This window comes from Oncorhynchus masou, chromosome 21, assembly GCF_036934945.1.
Source record: "Oncorhynchus masou masou isolate Uvic2021 chromosome 21, UVic_Omas_1.1, whole genome shotgun sequence".
NCBI lineage: Eukaryota > Metazoa > Chordata > Actinopteri > Salmoniformes > Salmonidae > Oncorhynchus > Oncorhynchus masou.
In genome coordinates this window covers 50,043,290-50,064,385 of record NC_088232.1, presented here as the reverse complement: position 1 = coordinate 50,064,385, position 21,096 = coordinate 50,043,290, and the positions used below count along the sequence as shown (strand labels likewise).

The 21,096-nt window shown below is 40.4% G+C and overlaps 2 protein-coding genes and 1 pseudogene across 5 annotated transcripts; 1 reads left to right on the top strand and 2 right to left on the bottom strand.

Annotated features, from left to right (window-relative positions):
• The first annotated feature begins 902 nt into the window (after positions 1 to 902).
• lrr1 (leucine rich repeat protein 1) lies at positions 903 to 6,419 on the top strand. 4 transcript variants are annotated; one of them, XM_064928682.1, is made up of 5 exons: positions 903 to 973; positions 1,318 to 1,635; positions 2,309 to 2,407; positions 4,135 to 4,862; positions 4,991 to 6,419. In XM_064928682.1, exons 2-5 carry the CDS (start codon positions 1,453 to 1,455, stop codon positions 5,244 to 5,246), a joined length of 1,266 nt encoding a protein of 421 aa, XP_064784754.1. In that variant the 5' UTR covers positions 903 to 973; positions 1,318 to 1,452; the 3' UTR covers positions 5,247 to 6,419. The 4 variants fall into 4 exon arrangements, with proteins under 4 accessions (XP_064784754.1, XP_064784753.1, XP_064784752.1 ...); XM_064928681.1 differs by having other exon boundaries at positions 904 to 973; positions 1,315 to 1,635; XM_064928683.1 differs by having other exon boundaries at positions 910 to 973; positions 1,413 to 1,635.
• Positions 6,046 to 9,979, bottom strand: dnaaf2 (dynein axonemal assembly factor 2). Its single transcript, XM_064928679.1, has 2 exons — positions 7,786 to 9,979; positions 6,046 to 7,620 (listed from the first exon to the last, which is right to left on the bottom strand). The coding sequence occupies exons 1-2, from the start codon at positions 9,730 to 9,732 to the stop codon at positions 7,246 to 7,248; spliced, it is 2,322 nt and encodes a 773-aa protein (XP_064784751.1). The 5' UTR covers positions 9,733 to 9,979; the 3' UTR covers positions 6,046 to 7,245.
• A 454-nt stretch (positions 9,980 to 10,433) lies between these two features.
• LOC135507523 (kelch domain-containing protein 1-like) lies at positions 10,434 to 20,583 on the bottom strand (annotated as a pseudogene).
• Positions 20,584 to 21,096: the final 513 nt, after the last annotated feature.

Below are 21,096 nucleotides of genomic sequence, written 5' to 3'. Positions count from 1 at the left end.
ACAGTTGTGGCGGCTTCACGTGATGTATTGTCTCCCTTCTTGCCCTTTATGCTGTTGTCTGTTCTCCATAATGTTTACCATGTTTGTGCTGCTATCATGCTGTGTTATAGGTTGCTGCCATACTATGTTGTTTTAAGTGCCTCTTTATCTAGTGATGTGTGTTTTTGTCCTATATTTTTTATACCAGACCCCGTCCCTGCAGGAGGCCTTTTGCCTTCTGGTAGACCGTCATTGTAAATAACAATTTGTTCTTAACTGACTTGCGTAGTTATATTTATTTAAACCTTTTTATTTTTTAAGTTAATGGTAAAGCCTACAGACATGAAACAAAGTGCACTGTGCTTCTGATAGTCTGTATAATTTGGTATGCTCCGTTTATCTCTAAAAGCAATGTTTATTTACACACTTACACCCTAGTCAGTTTGAGAGAAACACCTCTGGTGGGAAAATGCGGATTTGAGAATATTCACTTTAAATCTGCCGAGAATTGGATGGAAATCTAGCTATTGAAAGCAATTTTGGTGTTATTTTCTACACAATTATTGTCTGGCCTGGTCGCATTTGAGACTTCAGTGTTAATCATCCGAAAGAAGCGCCATTCAACCAATTTAATGGCATTCATACCGCTCATTACTTTTATTTAGAAATTTCACATAATGGTGAGATAGGGAGGTAGGTGCTAAGAAAAAAATTGTCATGGCTAAAATGGTTCTTGGTTTTGTCAGATTTTACTTTGTAGCAGGTTAGGATAATTAGATTACGGTTAGGTTCAAATCAAATTCACAACAACAACAAAAAATCGACTTTTTGACGTTAATAATTTGACAAAAACTGCACCCTTCTTGCCACAACCAAAGAAAATATTCTCAAACAAAATCACGTCTGCGCATGTGTACGTTTATCAGTTCTCTTCGCGCGTTCGATCCTCTGGGTAGCTACGTTTCCTTGTTGTTCTTTGGGTCCATATTGACAGGTTAGTTTGCATGCTAGAGAGAACTTGCATGATTTTTTTGTCAACTCTTATATTCCATAACGGTCCGGTAAAGCGTTTGAAACATTTCGATAGTTCTGTTGTCATAACTTGCAGTTTGCCAACGTAAGTGTATATTATGCTGTGCTACCTTTTTTTAGCAACTAACCTAGTCAGCTATCTAACTATGTTCGTTGTCTGGCTGAGTGTGCTAGCAGATAACAGATGTCCTTGTATTTGACTTAGCTACAAACTAGCTATAAAAACTCCTAAGGTTGAGACATCTTGCTAGCAAAGTAACTTAGTGGCGTGGCAAGGGCTAACGTTACCTTTTTTTATGCCAGCAGGTTGTGTTAAACGAAAATCATACATGGGATCAAACTGCCCGTTTGGTTTGGAAAAACTTTTTTGAACACATTAATTTATTGGGATATATTTACAGAACTAACACAGGTCACGCATTTATTTATACACCTCGAGCAATGAAGCTTCAGTGCGACGTCGAAGTCGTGAACCGGATGCTTCCCACGTATGGGATGAAAAACAGAGGAAAGGGAGCAAGGGCTGTGCTGTCTATTGGGAGACATGTGGACAAGACCACACAACGCCACAACATTTATTTAATGATCTGTACAGCAAAGGATAGGACAGGCACAAAATATAAGGTTAGTATCGAGCTATTTGTTTATTTAACTACTTGGCTAGTTGTCTAGCTATGTTTTACAGCTATACCCCAAGTACACAGGATGAATCATCCAGCTTCTTGACATTGCTAATTGGTATAGCTACTTTTCAAATGTATGATGACTTCATTGTGGAATGAATGAGTTGCATTTGATTGAAATCCATTATCTCAGATAAATTAACAAGGGTTGTGCTAAACTATTTGGGGTATTTTTTTTCCTTCGGTCCACTGTTGATATTAGGTCAGGAAATTGCCAGGGACCTCAAAATACGATATTATCACGATACAGATTTTGGTGCTGAAATCACATGTATTGCAATTCGATATTGCTCACCATATGTCTGCTGCAAGAGAGCCATGAGAATGAGTATTGATCAGTCATGGAAATAAAAGTGCTGAAAACAAATTGGCTCCCTTTTTAAAAAGAAGAAGCTGGAGAACAAGCTATGAATGACGAATACTGGAGTTTTGGTGCAGATACAACAACATAAAAGGGCCTAAATATAGTTTGTGGATTTTCCCTTTTAATGTGGACATTAATAGTGTGTGGTCTTGCATGAACGAGTCACCAGAAATGCTAGGTAACGAATCCACCATCACTTTGTTTTTTGTTCCACGTCTTACTCTAATGTGTGTACCTACTTCCTCTACAGCTAAAAGAAAACATTGAAACATTCTTCACCAGGTTTGTTGAGGAGGGCAAAGCCACTGTGAGACTGAAGGAGCCCGCTGTTGACATCTGCTTGAGCAAGGTATGGCTCTAGACATTTTTGTATGGCGGAATCTGATCTCCAATGAAAAAGGAGAATTTAAAAAAAATATAATTTGGCCTTCGGGTTCACATGCTACTTACATTTCTGCTGGAAAAGTAGAGCGCTTACACTGAAATAAATCATTTTAGGGCGTGCATATTCAACAGTTAACATGACCCAACATATAGAATGTTGCATTGCTGTATCTTCCCGGCCCTAATTAGGATTTTCAATCATCTCTGATGCTTAAAAGAATCATTGCATAATACTCTGAGTGTACAAAACATTAGGAACACCTTCCTAATATTGAGTTGCACCCCCTTTTGCCCTCAGAACAGCCTCAATTCGCCAGGTCATGGACTCTACAAGGTGTCGAAAGCGTTCCACAGGGATGCTGGCCCATGTTGACTCCAATGCTTTCCACACTTGTCAAGTTGGCTGGATGTCCTTTGCGTGGTGGCCTATTCTTGATACACACGAGAAACTGTTGAGCGTGAAAAACCCAGCATCATTGCAGTTCTTGACACTCAAACTGGTGCGCCTGGCACTTACCCAGCTCAAAGGCACTTAAATATTTTGTCTTGTCCACCCTCTGAATTGCACACATACACAATCTTGTCTCAAGGCTTTAAAAATCTTTCTTTAAAATGTCTCCTCCCCTTCATCTACATTGATTTAAGTGGATTTAACAAGTGACATCAATCCATAACTTTCGCCTGGATTCACCTGGTCAGTCTGTCATGGAAAGAGCAGTTGTTCCTAATGTTTTGTACACTCCGTGTGTATCTTAGTCTGATATTTATGCATTAGCCAGACTTGTCTGAATGTGGGGAGCATGCTCTGTAAATGAGCAGCTGTTTCTCCCAAAGGGTGACAATGGCTCTAGGCTGTATTAGGGCAGTGTTGACCTTTCCCCTAGATCTTGAAACAAATTTTCAACCCATCACACACACACAGGCTGTGGTGCGTACAGCTATGGTGATACACAAATGGAACCAGGCTAGCATTGTGAGAAGGACTCACTAGGCAATCCTTTGTGTGACTTATGTTAATAACATCTCATGTGTATTGTAATCTTTTTGTAATTAAATGTTTCATCTTGTGCTAGCACAACTAAGACCAAAGATATCTGTGTCATGGGAACAAATGATGAAATCCGTGGGTTGTTAGTTACATTATAAACTGGATGGTTCGAGCCCTGAATGCTGATTGGCTGACAGCCATGGTATATAAGACTGTATACCACGTGTATGACAAAAGTTATTTTTACTGCTCTAATTACATTGGTAACCAGTTTATAATAGCAATAAGGCTTGGCCTATAATAAGACACGTAAAAATGCATAATTAAGCAATAAGACATGAGGGGGTGTGGTATATGGCCAATATACCATGGCTAAGAGCTGTGTCCAGGCACTCCGCGATGTGTCATGCATAAGAACAGCCCTTAGCCGTGGTATATTGGCCATATACCACACCCCCTCATGCCTTATTGCTTAATTATGCATTTTACGTGTCTTATTATAGGCCAAGCACTTTTCCACCATCGTGAATGTTTCTCACTCTGAAGGATAGATAGCAAATGTGTCAACTTGTTTGATATGGAGGGATTTATAAATAAATGCAATCCCTCCCATGTAACGCTCAAATTGTTTGATAGCGGGTACGATAAGAGCTGTTGTATTGACTGTTAACCACTAGTGACATCGGTCTTCTTTTGAGTTTCAGGCTGATGCTAACAGCTTGAAGAATTTCCTCTCGGCTGCTCGGTTGGCTCACAGAGGAAATGACATGGACAGCCTGCCTCTCTCTACACTGACGCCCGTCCGAGCCAGGGATGTGGAGAAGCCCAAGAAGAAGCTGACTATTGTATCCAAGAAGGACTATCCATTGACCTCCAATTTTCCCTACTCATTAGAGCAGCTCCAGGTGTCCTACTGCAAGCTCTCACGGGTGGACATGCGAATGCTCTCCCTCAAGGCACTGCGCAGACTGGACCTCAGTAATAACAACATAAAAAAACTTCCTGACACTATCGGTGACCTGGGCTGCCTGGCTGAGCTTATTCTCCACAACAACCACTTAGAGACCTTTAGTGAAGCCCTCTGCCTGTCCAGCCTCCAGCGCACACTTCAACACCTCGACCTGAGTCAGAACCGCCTGCAGGCCCTGCCGCCTCACTTCTGCCAGCTGCGAGAGCTGATCAACCTCAAGATGGACAACAACGGACTGGTGTGGCTGCCCTTTCGCATCAGCCATCTCTCCAAGCTGCGCTTTTTGTCAGCTGCACACAACCAGCTGGCCCTGCTGCCAGGGGACTTCCGAAAGTTACATTTGGAGAACCTGGACCTGTTTGGTAATCCGTTCGCCCATCCCAACCCCCTGGACCACACCATCCAGCTCACCTTCCCCCTGACACTGCAGGAGATGGCTGCCAGGGCTGTGGCCAACCTCAGGTTAGTCCAATTATTCCTTTCAACATTTCACCCATTTACGTGCTTTTACCTTGTTTAAACGTGTAGTATCACGTAAAGTTTTATGCAATATTTGAGCCTAAGTTATGTTTTGTGTTTACGCCACATAGAATCCCGTACGGGCCTCATCTCATCCCTGCCCACCTTTGTCAAGACCTGGAGGTTGCCAAGACCTGTGACTGTGGCTGTACCTGTGTGAACTACTACATCAAAACAGCAGTCAGCATGAATCTGCATCTGGTGTCTCACACTGTGGTTTTGGTAGATGACATGGGAGGAACAGATGCACCAGTGCAGCATCACTTTTGCTCCCTATCATGTTACTCTGAGTTCCTAGACCAATGTCTTCAGCGAGGCCTGAGATGATTTAAGTCCCTCAACTGTTCCACGGCAATCAGTACAGTAGCTAGGTTTCCATCCAATTTGCAACAGATTTTCATTTAGAATATTCTTAAATATGCATTTAAAAAAAAGAAAAATGCTTGTTTTCCCACCGGAGATGTTTCCATCAAATTGACTTTTTTTGTGGATAAATGCTGGGTGATGACGTCGTGCACGTAAACATAACTTTTAATTGTTAAATCCCATGTACAGAATGTGAAAACACAAGTTAAATGGGTTTCCATCGTATTGTCAAGTCTACTGATGGGTTTTGTCACAACTGTTGCGTTATACAGTAAATGTACCCACTCTGGTCTTGGCAGGTGCTCTCTAGCCAACAGCTCACAGACACAGTGCAGGTAGGCTACCTACATGATGAGATTTTATTATGGAGCAGAGTGATATTATTTGTCAAATGGCAGCCAAGCATCGATCATCATGTCACCAGAATAAGACCGTCGATACTTCAAGCTCAACACCGTGCTCTTTCACCACCCTGTGAAGTTCATAAGTTAGTTCATCTGTAGCTTAATAAATGCATGGTTTCCCGAGTTGTAGTGGGAGGAACACACAAAATATTATCACGTGACTGCCAAGTTTACTTCGATGTGATGGTTATTGTATCAATATTTGCACATAAAGGCGTTTCCACTGTAATTTCTCACATAATTAATTTTATACACAAAAAGATCCCACCACGTCAAACAAATAATCTGTTGGTATTTATAGAATTGTAACGGCATTTCCTGTTTCCATCAGCCCAGTTGTAACTTTTTTCCATGAATTAGGTAATTAATCCACATGAAATGGTCGGATGGAAACGTGGTTAATGCTTTTGGTATTATTCTGAAGGCAATGGTGACCAGCCAGTGTAGACTGTAATGTAAAGGGCAGTATGAACTCTTTGGTCATTGGACCCAACACGCATCTCAGAACCTCTTATGTAACCACTGATCAGACATTTTGTATTCAAGTGTGTTTCACCATCAGTGGTACAGATTGAGAAACCTAAAATGACAAGTAGTAGTTTATATCTGTTTAAACAATGTGTGTTTTGTGTATATAAACATTTTTATATGTTTGTGGAATTCAAAAAATGTTGATTTATTTTTACTGTATTGGTACAAGTTTGAAAGGAAATTAAAGAAACTATCCATATCTATCATTGTCTCAATTAGTTTCTGAAGGTTTAAAATGATATTTGTCATCTGTTTCCATTTTTTATTTATATTTTTTAAACCTTTATTTAACTAGGCAAGTCCGTTAAGAACAAATTATTATTTTCAATGATGGCCTAGGGGGGTTAACTTCCTTGTTCAGGGGCAGAATGCCATTTTCTTTTACCTTGTTAGCTCAGGGATTCTGGCAACCTTTCGGTTACTAGTCCAATGCTCTAACCACGAGGCTACCTGCCTCCCCAGGTAGCTCCATCTTGTAGTAGTACACAATGTACAAAAACAATTGTTTAAAATGTTTGTATTTGTGGTGTGACTAATGCATCCTTTGATATGTCAAGCAGACTTGAACCCCGTGGCATGGTCTGAGTACAGCATTTTACAATCGTTGAAGCGTTGCTCAAATGGTGAGCTTCTCCACACCCTCAACATGTAGGCCTAATAGCAAATGGTAAGTATAAAACTAATTATAAATTGGGTGGGTACGCCACTGAATGCTGATTGGCATATACATCGGTATATGGGCTTTATTGCTTAAACATACTAAATGTAAACTTTTCCCCCTTTTGTAGAAAGAAGTATATGGGAAATAACTTATTCAAATAGTTTCAAAAGGAGATCTCTGAAATTGATACTGAAGACATGGGAGTCTTACTGATTCACTTATTCAGATAAACTTTTTAAATACTTTTTTCCTATTGCCCTCAATTGGATAAAAGGATTTTAGGTTTTCACGCAAGACCTCAACGAATTGAATTAGCAACAAACTTCATATAGTATCTAGTATCATAAGTTCCTTGACAGGAGACTCAGTCCAGGTCATAGATAAAGGAGTTTTGAAAAACGAAACCGGCAGATGTAGTATGATCACAAATTACCACCTCTTGTCCATCCTGGTTGATTTCTGTCAGCAGTACTTGCTGTGGTCTCATATCACAGTCCTGAACGGTCTGCTCAGCAGGCAGGTCATCCTCCTCTTCCTCCTGAGACTGAGCCACCTCCACATGCTCACTGAATTGCACAGTCTTCTGTTTATTCTTAGTTGGAGCTTGACTTTCAACTATCTCTTCGATCTTGGGGGATGAGCAGTCTTTGGCCTGGTCAAGATTGAATGGGATGACCATTGCTGCAGTGTTAGATGGGTCATCTATTCTCTCGCTCAGGGATGAGGGGTCTGTTTCCACCTAAAAGAAAAGTAATTGTCACAGTGGATGTTGGGGTTAGTAACAGCACTGATGAACAGAAGCCTAAAGTTTCAACAACAACAGGGTCAGCTTTTGCTAGACATACACTATAATAGTACATTTTTCTTCTACTGAATGAATGTTAACCTAAAGATGATGGCTCACCTCATCATGTAAATTATTGTCATCTGACCGTCCCTCATTCTGGTCAGTGCACCCAGTCTTGCCATCAAACTCAGTGGGCTCTGAAGCTTTAGCTCGGTGTGATTCAACACTTCTCAGTTTGTGTTGCTTGTCCTCCTCAATGTCACCAGACTGTTCAGAAAACTCTATCTTGTCTTCCAGGACTGAAATTAGTTGATTTTCAGACCGGAGTGATGTGGCATTTTCAGAGTGAACGTCTTCTGAGCTGTCCCCTTCATTGCAACCGTTGTGGTCGGGGGTATCTTCTTTGCCACATCCTCTGTGGTTGGGGGTATCTTCTTTGCCAAGTCCGTTGTGGTCGGGGGTATCTTCTTTGCCAAGTCCGTTGTGGTCGGGGGTATCTTCTTTGCCAAGTCCGTTGTGGTCGGGGGTATCTTCTTTGCCAAGTCCGTTGTGGTCGGGGGTATCTTCTTTGCCAAGTCCGTTGTGGTCGGGGGTATCTTCTTTGCCAAGTCCGCTGTGGTCGGGGGTATCTTCTTTGCCAAGTCCGCTGTGGTCGGGGGTATCTTCTTTGCCAAGTCCGCTGTGGTCGCGGGTATCTTCTTTGCCAAGTCCGTTGTGGTCGGGGGTATCTTCTTTGCCACGTCCACTGTGGTAGGGGGTATCTTCTTTGCCAAGTCCGTTGTGGTCGCGGGTATCTTCTTTGCCACGTCCGCTGTGGTTGGGGGTATCTTCTCTGCTAAGTCCGTTGTGGTCGGGGGTATCTTCTTTTCCACGTGTTGCGTCTTCCGACTGTGCTGCGCTTACACAACTATTCTCAAAATCCTCTTCACCATCATCATTGAAAATCTGCCGGCCAGACACTTCAGCGACTGTTGGCTCCTTCAGAGGTAGAACAGGTAAAGTAACAACCAGTTGTTTCTTTTGCTTGTTGAACTTTGCCTCTCCCTTCTTTTCATCCACTGGATATGCCATCGGCACCTCTAGTCTGTAAGCTGGTTTCTTGGATTCCAAACTAACAAGTCTTTCAGTCACATCTAGATCAGCATCCGCAACAGATCTAAGCAAAGGCAAATCAATAGTGATGACAATCTCTTTAGGGCGTGGGCTCTGAGCTGAATCTCTTGAACACCTGAAATCTTGCAAGTCAATGAATGATCTGTATTTTAGAGTGTAATGTGGTTTTGTTGGCTTCTTGGGTGAATTGACATTTTGTTGTCTCTGGCTGATCTGGGTGTCGGACTGAATCTCGGCCCTCGGTGTAGGGCTCTCCTTTTGATTTGTTGCCGTATCTGGTTGCTTTTCGTCGGGGTAGGGGAACGAGAGATGATTGTCAAGTGGTGAAGGTTTTTCCTTGGCAGGTTGACCAGGTAAGGGCTTGCGCATGACGGCAGCGTGTGGTGTCCCTTTGTATTTGATTTTCAAAACTCTTACATTGTTTTTGTCTAGCTTCACTTTGCCCCCATTCTCGACAGCCTCAACAGCAGTGTTGTCAACCATTTCCATAAATCTTGGGTTGTTTCCAGCCATGTGAATAGTGTCTGGATGAAACACAACATCATAGATTGTGTACTTATTCCCCTTTGCATCCCTGTCTGGAGTTCCAGGTGTCAAGCTGTGGGGTAGTGACCAATGCTGCCCTACTCTGCCAGCCTCGTCTACCCTCCTAAACTCAGGTTTACGAATCATGTCATTGCTGCAGACATTGATGAAGCACTTCTGCCTACCGTCCATACTCGTCTTCAGGGCTCGGTAAGGTTTGGGGTGGACAAATTGAATGTCCACGCCCCTCTCTTGTTCTAACAACTTGATTTCTTCCTCATATTTCTTCTTGTTCTCTGGCTTTGATATTTCCTCTGCGTATTCGTGCAGCATCTTTCTGAATTCCTCATTTTGAAAAGCCTTGGTGAAGCGGCCCATTTCATCCGGTGTCATATTCAGGTCCTTGAGCTTGGAACCGAACTCCATATTGGTGCGAGAAGCTAACTTGGCTACTGTAGCCACAGTCTTTTCACTCTTATAGCTAGCTTTGATATCCCAGCACAAAACAACAACTTTACTACAATGATTTTAAGGTGTTACACGAAATATGAACAGATATTATACAGCAAATCATTCGCAACCTGCCAAAAGTAAAGTTTCTCAGTACTTTTGAGTTGTTTGTAAACTAGGCTACCACGGAGTTGTGGCGTAAACGCAGGAGCAAGCTGCCGAGTGTCTTGTGTGTTGACGAAACCATGGCAACAAGGCAGCGCAGCAGCCAGGTACTGGAGAGGGCTCGTCCAATCGCGTGGCGTTTGTTTAATAGCCATAATACAACTTCAACGAATTCACATTTTTATGACCGTCTTCAAAAGTTTTTTATATAATGTTGTTGTTATAAAGTGGTGGCCAAAGCAAAATTATCATATCAAACATTACAACAGTCTTGTTTGCAGGCAGAAAACACACCCATTCACAGTCATAATATAAAATAAACTGTAAAACATAAAAAATATATATGGATACATAATGATAATTAACTACAATCTTCTGGAAGATAAATATTCCCACATACCCTGCAGGCCTTATCAACAGTAATACGTGGAACATAGAGTATGAACTCTGTATTATCAATTTACTGTAGTCTACTATTGATAATTTCCCACTAATATTTACATATGAAAATGCTATATTTTCCTAGATGTCCGAAAAAAGGACATTATCCTCTGTACAACTGGCAGTAGTTTGGGGGGCATACATAGAAGCTGTTTTTGAAGCAGCTTGCAGTTCTTCACATTCTTGGCTATGTAATCCTCACATATCCTGTGGGGGATTTTTTTAATTAAAGAACAGTGAAAGTGTCGGCTAAGAGGGCAGGGCACTGCATGCATTTGGAAGATGTAGCTTAGTATACTAATCTTTCACTACGTTATAGCATCCATGTAATGGCAAACAGTCAACACGATTTCCAAAATATCAAAGTGTGTTCTTGCTGAGACAGATTCTCCCTCATTGAACGAATGATCATAATTGATTAGTACCGAAGGAGGTGGTAGGCCTGGATCTGGAAAACAAGTACATCATTGCAGTGACCCTGAAGAAAGGTGATTGTAAAAAAAAAACGTGAATTGTGTCATAAACAATTCTTTATATACCCCACCACAACAGCTCATTGTAAAGGTGTTCCATAATTCATCATCCGTATGTTCCATGATCCATATGTTCCATAATTCATAATCCATATGTTCCATAATTTATAATCCATATGTTCCATAATTCATACTCCATATGTTCCATAATTCAGAATCTATATGTTCCATAATACATACTCCATATGTTCCATAATTCATGTTCCATAACTCATAATCCATATGTTCCATAATTCATAATCCATATGTTCCATAATTCATACTCCATATGTTCCATAATTCATAATCTATATGTTCCATAACTCATGTTCCATATGTTCCATAATTCATACTCCATATGTTCCATAATTCATAATCCATATGTTCCATAATTCATACTCCATATGTTCCATAATTCAGAATCTATATGTTCCATAATTCATACTCCATATGTTCCATAATTCATGTTCCATAACTCATAATCCATATGTTCCATAATTCATAATCCATATGTTCCATAATTCATACTCCATATGTTCCATAATTCATGTTCCATATGTTCCATAACTCATAATCCATATGTTCCATAATTCATACTCCATATGTTCCATAATTAATGTTCCATAACTCATAATCCATATGTTCCATAATTCATAATCCATATGTTCCATAATTAATGTTAATCCATAACCATAATTAATGTTCCATATGTTCCATAATTCATACTCCATATGTTCCATAATTAATGTTCCAGAACTCATAATCCATATGTTCCATAATTCATAATCTATATGTTCCATAATTCATAATCTATATGTTCCATAATTCATTATCTATATGTTCCATAATTCATACTCCATATGTTCCAGAATTCATGTCCCATAACTCATAATCCACATATTCCACAATTCATAATCCATATGTTCCATAACTCATATGTTCCATAACTCATAATCCATATGTTCCATAATTCATAATCCATATGTTCCACAATTCATAATCCATATGTTCCAGAACTCATAATCTATATGTTCCATAATTCATACTACAAATGTTCCATAATTCATAATCCATATGTTCCATAACTCATAATCCATATGTTCCATCATTCATAATCCATATGTTCCATAATTCATACTCCATGTGTTCCATAATTCATAATCCATATGTTCCATAATTCATCATAAATGAATGCTGTATGGACCCTTTCTGTTTATGAATTTGAATAATATATGCTTTAACATAATACCAGGCAATCTCCTTCCTGTCAGAAATGGTAAAATCATCCCAATGACGAAGGTGCATAAAGATGGAAGAATTCAGATACACTACATGACCAAAGGTATGTGGACACTTGCTCGTCAAACATCTCATTCCAAAATCATGGGCATTAAAATGGAGTTGGTTCCCTGCTTTGCTATTACAGCCTCCAGTCTTCTGGGAAGGCTTTACACTAGATGTTGGAGCATTGCTGCAGGGACTTGCTTCCATTCAGCCACAAGAGCATTACTGAGGTTGGGCGATTAAGCCTGGCTCGCAGTCGGCCCAAAGGAGTTCGATGGGGTTGAGGTCAGGGCTCTGTGCAGGCCAGTCAAGTTCGTCCACACCGATCTCGACAAACCATTTCTGTATGGACCCCGCTTTGTGCACAAGGACATAGTCATGATGAAACAGCAAAGGCCCTTCCCCAAATTCTTGCCACAAAGTTGAAAGCACAGAATTGTCCAGAATTTCATTGTATGCTGTAGCATTAAGATTTCCCTTCGCTGGATCTAAGGGTCCTAGCCCAATCCATGGAAAACATCCCCAGACCATTATTCCTCCTCCACCAAACTTTACAGTTAGCACTATGCATTGGGGCAGGTAGCGTTCTCCTGGCATCCGCCAAACCCAGATTTTTCTGTCGGACTGCCACATGGTGAAGCGTGACTCATCACTCCAGAGATCTCTTTTCCACTCCAGGTGCTTCAGCACTCGGTGGTCCCGTTCTGGGAGCTTGTGTGTCCTATCACTCCGCGGCTGAGCCGTTGTTGCTTCTAGACATTTCCACTTGACAATAACTTCATATAAAGTTGACCAGGGCAGCTCTAGCAGGGCAGAAATTTGATGAACTGACTTGTTGGAAAGGTGGCATCCTATGACAGTGCAAAGTTGAAAGTCACTGAGCTCTTCAATGAGGCCATTCTACTGCCAATGTTTGTCTATGGTGATGGCATGGCTGTGTGCTCGATTTTATACACCTGTCAGCAACGGGTGTGGCTGAAATAGCCGAATCCACTCATTTGAAGGTGTCCACATACTTTTGTATATATAATGTATTACGTACTTGTTTTTAGCACTACCCACAGAGTTCCTAAACTATGCTGCGCTGTTCAATATGCCTATAAATCAGCACAATGTACTTTTTCATTTTTTTCAAATTGCCGCCATCTTGGAGCTAGAATTGGTATCATGTATACTACGCGACTGCCGATACAAAAAAAGAGTAACCGACAGCATTGTACAATATGGCGAAGTACATGGGGGCCGCAATCTTTATGCACCTTCACCATTGAATGATTAGATACGTTCCCTGTATGGTTTCCATAATACTTACTGTGTCTACAAGGAGGATGTAGTCGCAACTACCCCCAAACACAATGACATCAGGGTCCTTCCCTTGGCACACTGTGTGCCACAACCTGAGGGTAGAAAGTAAATAAGATGGAGACTTTAAGAGCCAGGTTAATCATTCAAATCTTCGTAGGAACATCGTTAAATCTCTGAGCTGTTTCCCAAAACCATCGTTATTAACATTGCACTTGAAAACGCTCGTAATCTAACGCCTGTTTCAGACCTTTCATAGTACAGCTAACGCTTCAAACACACTGACAGTGTTTTGCATTTTGGTACACCAGAATGACATTAATTTTCAATGAAACGCTGCGTATGCCTTGCAGCATTGCGTTGCAGAGACAGTTGCAGTGCGTTCCATGTGGTGCATATGTTGGGTTTATCGAACGTATGCGTCAAACTGTATGCGTAGATGGCTTGACAGAAATGGTAGCAGAAGATGAATGTTGAACTTTTGTTGCATACATTTCCAGATGATGCTGCATACTATTTTGCGCAATGACTCTGTCGGTATGTCCAAAGCGTTTTTTTGCCCTCCTGCGTCACTGTGTACACAGAGGATCTCTGCTAAACAGTGTTAATCCTCCTTACTGTGATTTGTAGTCAACTTCAACAAAGTTGACGACAAATACAACGTTGTCTTTGCAATTGTAACAACCAAGCAAAGGATAAATAAGAATATGCTTCAAATGAAAACTGCACATGACTGCATTAAAATAAATGGCTTACTTACAGTATAGGCTATAGGCCTACAGTGCTTTCAGAAAGTATTCACACCCTTGGACCTTTTCCACATTTTATTGTGTTACTGCAATTAAAAAGGATTAAATGTAGAGTTTGTGTCACTGGCCTACACCCAATACCCCATAATATCAAAGTGGAATTATTTATTGGGAATTTTTTACTAATGAAAAATAAATAGAATCTGAAATGTCTTGAGTCAATAAGTATTCAACCCCTATGTTATGGCAAGCCTAAATAAGTTCAGGAGTAAACGTTTAATTAATTAACAAGTCACATTATTATTTTTTAATGACGACATCATCTCTGTATCCCACACATACAATTATCTGTAAGGTCCTTCAGTCGAGAAGTGAATTTCAGACACAGATTCAACCACAAATATCAGGGAGGTTTTTCAATGTTTTGGAAAGAAGGGCAGCTATCAGTAGATATGTCTGCTTTAAAAAAATTACAAAATAAAAAACATCCATTATGAGCATGCCAAAGTTATTTATATATTTTACCGCCCCTTTTACTCCCCAAGTTCGATCATGTCTCATCGCTGCAACTCCCCAACGGGCTCGGGAGGCGAAGGTCGAGTAATGCGTCCTCCAAAACACGACTAGACAAACCGCACTTCTTACCACCCGCTGGCTTAACCCAGAAGCCAGCAGCACCAATGTGTTAGAGTAAACACTGTTCAACTGACAATAAAGGTCAGTCTGCAGGTGCCCAGCCCGCTGCAAGGAGTCGCTAGAGCGCGATGAGACAAGTAAAGCCCACCCAGCCTGCTGGATCAGTCGATGTGCAAAAGGTTTTTAACGGCCACGTTACTAGCGAAGGCTCTAGGAAACACTTTCACTACTAAAGACACATTGTGAGAATGTGAATCGTAAGAATGACACATCGTAAGAATGTGAATCGTAAGAATGACACATCGTAAGAATGTGAATCGTAAGAATGACACATCATAAGAATGTGAATCGTAAGAATGACACATCGTAAGAATGACACATCGTAAGAATGTGAATCGTAAGAATGACACATCGTAAGAATGACACATCGTAAGAATGTGAATCGGAAGAATGACACTATCGTAAGAATGACATCATCATAAGAATGACACATCGTAAGAATGTGAATCGGAAGAATGACACATCGTAAGAATGTGAATCGTGACAAGAATGATTTAGATGCACTATTGTAAAGAATGTCATAAGGAATTCACCAATTTGTAAGGATAAGACACTAACACTTAAATGTAAAGAAAGCTCTGGGAAATGAGACCCATATCATAGAATTACATATAGAGATCCTATAATTCACTGTGAGTTAGACAATGTGTTAACAGTTTTACCATTTGCACATTTTAGGTACATTCCTCAAATTGGAAAATGAAACACTTTCTGCGAACAACTTGCACAAACACTACCTTGGTTTGTTCATGTGTGGATGCTCAAGCTCTCTCCATTTCTTTGTCTCTACATCAAATGCCCAGCCATCGCCTAGAGATGCATAATTTGTTTTATAAAACCAAATAATGCCATGTTCCCATGGAACATAAGGTACAGAGGTAGGATTGGGAACCTGAATGGGTAAATGACTGACTCATTAGTTCGCAGTCCATACCCAGTCCTCCAAATAGAAACAAAGCGCTATCAGATATTGCGGTTGGGGTATGCCGCGACCTTCCCATTGGCACAGTGGATTCTGGTACTCTGGAAAAGCCATTTTGAAAGAACAGATAAAAAGAAAAATCAACTGTGATGTGATAACCGTATAGTACAGAATAGTAACCATTTTAAGTTGAGCATTTGAAAGAGTGAATAGTAAATACGTACATTTCAGACCATGTCCATGATTCTAGATATAAACAAGAAATGTCACTTGTCCTGGATTCCTAAAAGTGAAAACGGGAAAAACAGAAGAGTTTATTCCAGACCAGCGCAAAAGAAACTTGAGTCAAAAGTCCTATGTTTCATTAATGTTCAGCAGAGAGACACAATCTCATGAATCGTTGTGACACTTCAGGTTGTCTGTGTCAATGCAACCACGGAGTGAGGAGTTGAGAATCGTCATTTTTCACCCTTATTCTGCCTCCACATAGGTATCCTTTGTTCCTAAGTGTTGCACTGGCATGGGCAGCCCTGGGGTCAGGGGCACGACCCTGTAGACAAAAACAACATTTACAGTGTAACTAGATATCCACGAAGAAACAATCATATTTTAAGTGTCTTGCCTTATATGCTACACTGTTAATCATATGCTATGACAACACCATGTTTTTGTATATTCACTAAATTAATTGCTTTATTATATATGTAAACACAATTTAACCTCCATCTTACACTGGTTTGTCGTTCACTCCAACAGGCCCATGCTGGGTCAAACATATGAACTTCATTGTTCCATCCCCAATAGATGTCATCCACCTCCAAAGCACAATATTACTAATCCATACCATAAGGAAAGATAATAGTAAATGAATGTATACCTATAATTGCACCCGGAAGCAAAAATTACCCTTGATGCCTCATCCACAAGGAAGCTTCTATTGTTACTGATGTCATCAAGTTGCTTATAACCATATCCAGCGAGTTAGATGAGCCTACAGAAATACCAAAATATCTTCCAATCACAAGGGGTTCCAATTACTACAGAAAGACCAAAACATCTTCCAATCACAAGGGATTCCTATTACTACAGGAAGACCAAAACATCTTCCAATCACAAGGGGTTCATATTGCAGGGGAGCTAGGAACCCCCATAAGTGTAAGAAAGACTTTAGCTGGGCCAGCACACTATTTATTTAGACCACCTATAATAGTAAAGGTGTAATCAGAACCCTGACAATCTTTCTATTTACATAAAGAATGTTTACCTGCCATTGAAAACCCAACAAGTGCGCTTATCTCTGGGTGAGGGAGATACATCCGTACTCCTACTCCTAATCATACATCCGTACTCCTACTCCTAGACACTTTGTGAATACATGCACTGGAACCCTTTTTCTGTTGAATGAGTTTACCTGATTGGTCTGTCCCGTTGTCATTGCATCCCCCAAATATGTACATGTCCCCATTCAAAAAGCAGCCACAGGTGCCTGACATTGGGGGTGGGACCTCTCCAGACATTTGACACAATTCCCTTCAGATTGGAGAACAAACAAACAATAAACAAACCGAACAGGGAAATGAAGGGTTCAGTTCTGCAGCTAAATAATTCCAGAACACACATTGCACATAAAGCATACCATTAACCAGATGTATTTAGAGAGTTGAACCAATGGGGTTTCTGCATCATGAAGCATTTACATGACACTTTAACGTTCGATGTTAGCCATGTTTTTAAATAATACTATATAACTGAATGTCTAGAATTAGCATTATGATGCATTTACATGACACTACAGCACTATGTACAACATAGCAGCCATGTTAGTTCACCATTAACATCAGATGGGGAATATTTAAACCATGCTGTGTAATTGTATGTTCGTAAATTCACCCTGGCAACCTACTCCGATTTCAGAGTGCTCTGATTTGAGTGCCAGAGCACAGAATAATTGAGGAATTTACGAACGCCCTAAACTTGGTTGTTGTGACAGGTGTAAGTAAACATCGACGAATTGTTTCAATTCAATTGTTGTCAGTAACTAGGTTACAGTCATGAATCCTCGTGATAACATGACACAACACTCAAGAAGCTATGCCAGCTCTGTCTGGGCGAGTAAAATGTTCAGAATGAGGTGTTTTCTCATTTATGTCTGGAAGTATCTACCTAGCAACCTAGCCAACTCTTTATGCAGTTGGCGTGGGTGGGTTGACTGTCGTTGTAAAGGGTTTGTTTGTAAATTCAATCTGGAGTGCCAGAGTGTGCTCTGGGCGTTAGTAAATTCAGAGTGTTATCAGATTGTCCGTTCGTAAATTCAGAGCGCACACTGGACGCTCTGGCCGAGGAGTAATTAGGGTTGATCCGTGCGTTCTGACCTCACGACGCCAGTAAAGCACCCAAGCTATCTGCCTAACGTTGGCTAGCTTGCAAGCTGCTTCCAGACATATGAGAGAACACCTCACTCTGACCATTTGACTCTTGCTCGCCCTAGCAGAGTTGGTTAGTGTTTTCATGTTATCACGAGGGTTAGTGACTCTAACTGTGTTATGGCAACAATTGAATTGCGTTTTTTTGGGAGGAGCCGATGTTTGGTCATAGTTCGCTGCCTGCACCTGCCCACCCGTTCAGCATCACTACTCTGCACGGTTCTGACTTTGAATATGTGGACAGCTACAAATACATAGGTGTCTGGTTAGACTGTAAACTTTCCTTCCAGACTCACATTAAACATCTCCAATCCAAAGTTAAATCTAGAATTGGCTTCCTATTTCACAACAAAGCATCCTTCACTCGTGCTGCCAAACATACCCTCGTAAAACTGACCATCTTACTGATCCTAGACTTCGGTGATGTCATTTACAAAATAGCCTCCAACACCCTACTCAACAAATTGGATGCAGTCTATCACAGTGCCATCTGTTTTGTCACCAAAGCCCCATATACTACCCACCACTGTGACCTGTACGCTCTCGTTGGCTGGCCCTCGCTTCATACTCGTCGCCAAACCCACTGGCTCCAGGACATCTACAAGGCCCTGCTAGGTAAAGTCCCACCTTATCTCGCTTAGCTTGCTGGTCACCATAGCTGCACCCACCCGTAGCACGCGTTCCAGCAGGTATATCTCACTTGTCACCCCTAAAGCCAATTCCTATTTTGGCCGCCTCTCCTTCCAGTTCTCTACTGCCAATGACTGGAACGAACTACAAAAATCTCTGAAACTAGAAACACATCTCCCTCACTAGCTTTAAGCACCAGCTGTCAGAGCAGCTCACACATCACTGCACCTGTACATAGCCAATCTATAAATAGCCCAAACAACTACCTCTTTTCCTACTGTATTTATTTAGCTCCTTTGCACCCCAGTATTTCTACTTTGCACACTCATCTACTGTCAAATCTACCAATCCAGTGTTTTACTTTCTGTATTGTATTTACTTTGTCACCATGGCCTATTTATCGCCTTTACCTCCCTTATCTCACCTTATTTGCTCACATTGTATATAGACTTATTTTTCTACTGTATTATTGACTGTATGTTTGTTTTACTCCATGTGTAACTCTGTGTTGTTATATGTGTCGAACTGCTCTGCTTTATCTTGGTCAGGTCGCAATTGTACATGAGAACTCGTTCTCAACTTGCCTACCTGGTTAAATAAAGGTTAAATAAATAAATAGTTATTCTGCACTCTGACACACACAGACGAGATTGCTCTGAAATCGGAGTAGATATCCAGAGTGAATTTACAAACGCTACTCCTCGGCCAGAGCATCGAGTGTGCCCATTCATAGAGAGAAACGCTCTGAATTTATGATAGGACAATCTGACAACACTATGAATTTACGAATGCTCAGAGTGCACACTGGGTACACTGACACTACGGAGTGAATTTACAAACGCTCCCTACATGTCTAGAATTTTAACACAATTCAAAATCTCTCTAAATACCAATATTCAACTGTGTCAATGTAATAAAATGTTAGTAACTATGTAGTAGGCCTAACACCTCTGACATGCGATGCAGAGTTTACAAATTATGACCCGTAGTGTTTACACAGTCTGCCATCTAATGATATGTTGGTTTGAGTGCAATCTTTGAGTACATTTTTGCATGTTATTTTTTTCATGGGTAGATTAGATTTTTTTTAATGTTTAGAATGTAGATTTCCAAGGATCCAAACTTTTGTATTACATCAATTTATTAATTCACAATCTTTGAAACGTGTTAATCTATATACTTCCCATATACAAAAATACGATTTGTTATAATTAGATTAATATTCTTACCACACACACCTCTTTCGAAATCATAAAACCAGACTTCATCATTTGGCAGAAAAACTTCATCAGCAATTGACTGCAGAAAACAATTGAAACGTAAAAGTAAATATTTTTTTATTACTGAATGGGAAGATGGAATACGTTGCTTTACATTCTTAAATTATATCTGTGCATATTCATCAATACTGTATGGAGAAAAAAAACATTTATTGCACAACTACATTGAATAATTTTGCATATCCCTAACAACATATTAGTGAAATATTGAAATGCTTAACATAAATTCAAGACTATCCATTGGCAATGTTTGTAACGATATTTGCTAGTAGACTTTCTTCAAACTCTTCCATCTGTTTGACAGTTTTTGCTTACCACGTCGCCTCCCCACACGTACAGGACATTTCCCTCAACTAAAGCCGTATGACCGCATCGCTCACCGGCTACAAGCTCTGGACAGTGCTTTGCAAGTGCAGAATCCATGGGTACTAAAGTGAGATATGAAAAAATAACGAAAGGTGGCTACATAACAGACCACACGTGGCAGTACTTTCAATGTATCTGGTTGAAGAAATCTGTAAAAATGTAACCTTGTTTAGAGATCCAAGTAATTAATTTTTGTCAACACAGCGTTTGACAGCGAAGAACCAAGGCCATATGGTAAGTTAAGGTACAAGGGTCTCTCGTCCGTCGCCTCAAGAGGATGTTTTCCAACAGCTTCTTGGAGAAAACAAGTTTTTCTTGCCCTGATAGGCTTCAGGGCAGGTTGTCTTTTTGGACACTTATGATCTATCCTTCAACCTGACCTACTAATAATGGTTGTTCTATTCTGTATTAGTTTTTACACCAATAAAATTATGTGCGGGAAACATTTTTGAATAATATTGAGATATGATAAATAAACATATGACAAGACTGATATACATTATTAATAACCATGCCAATTGATCATGCAATGATAAGTAATAATCTGGGTAATAGCTTGATGTCTGGCTG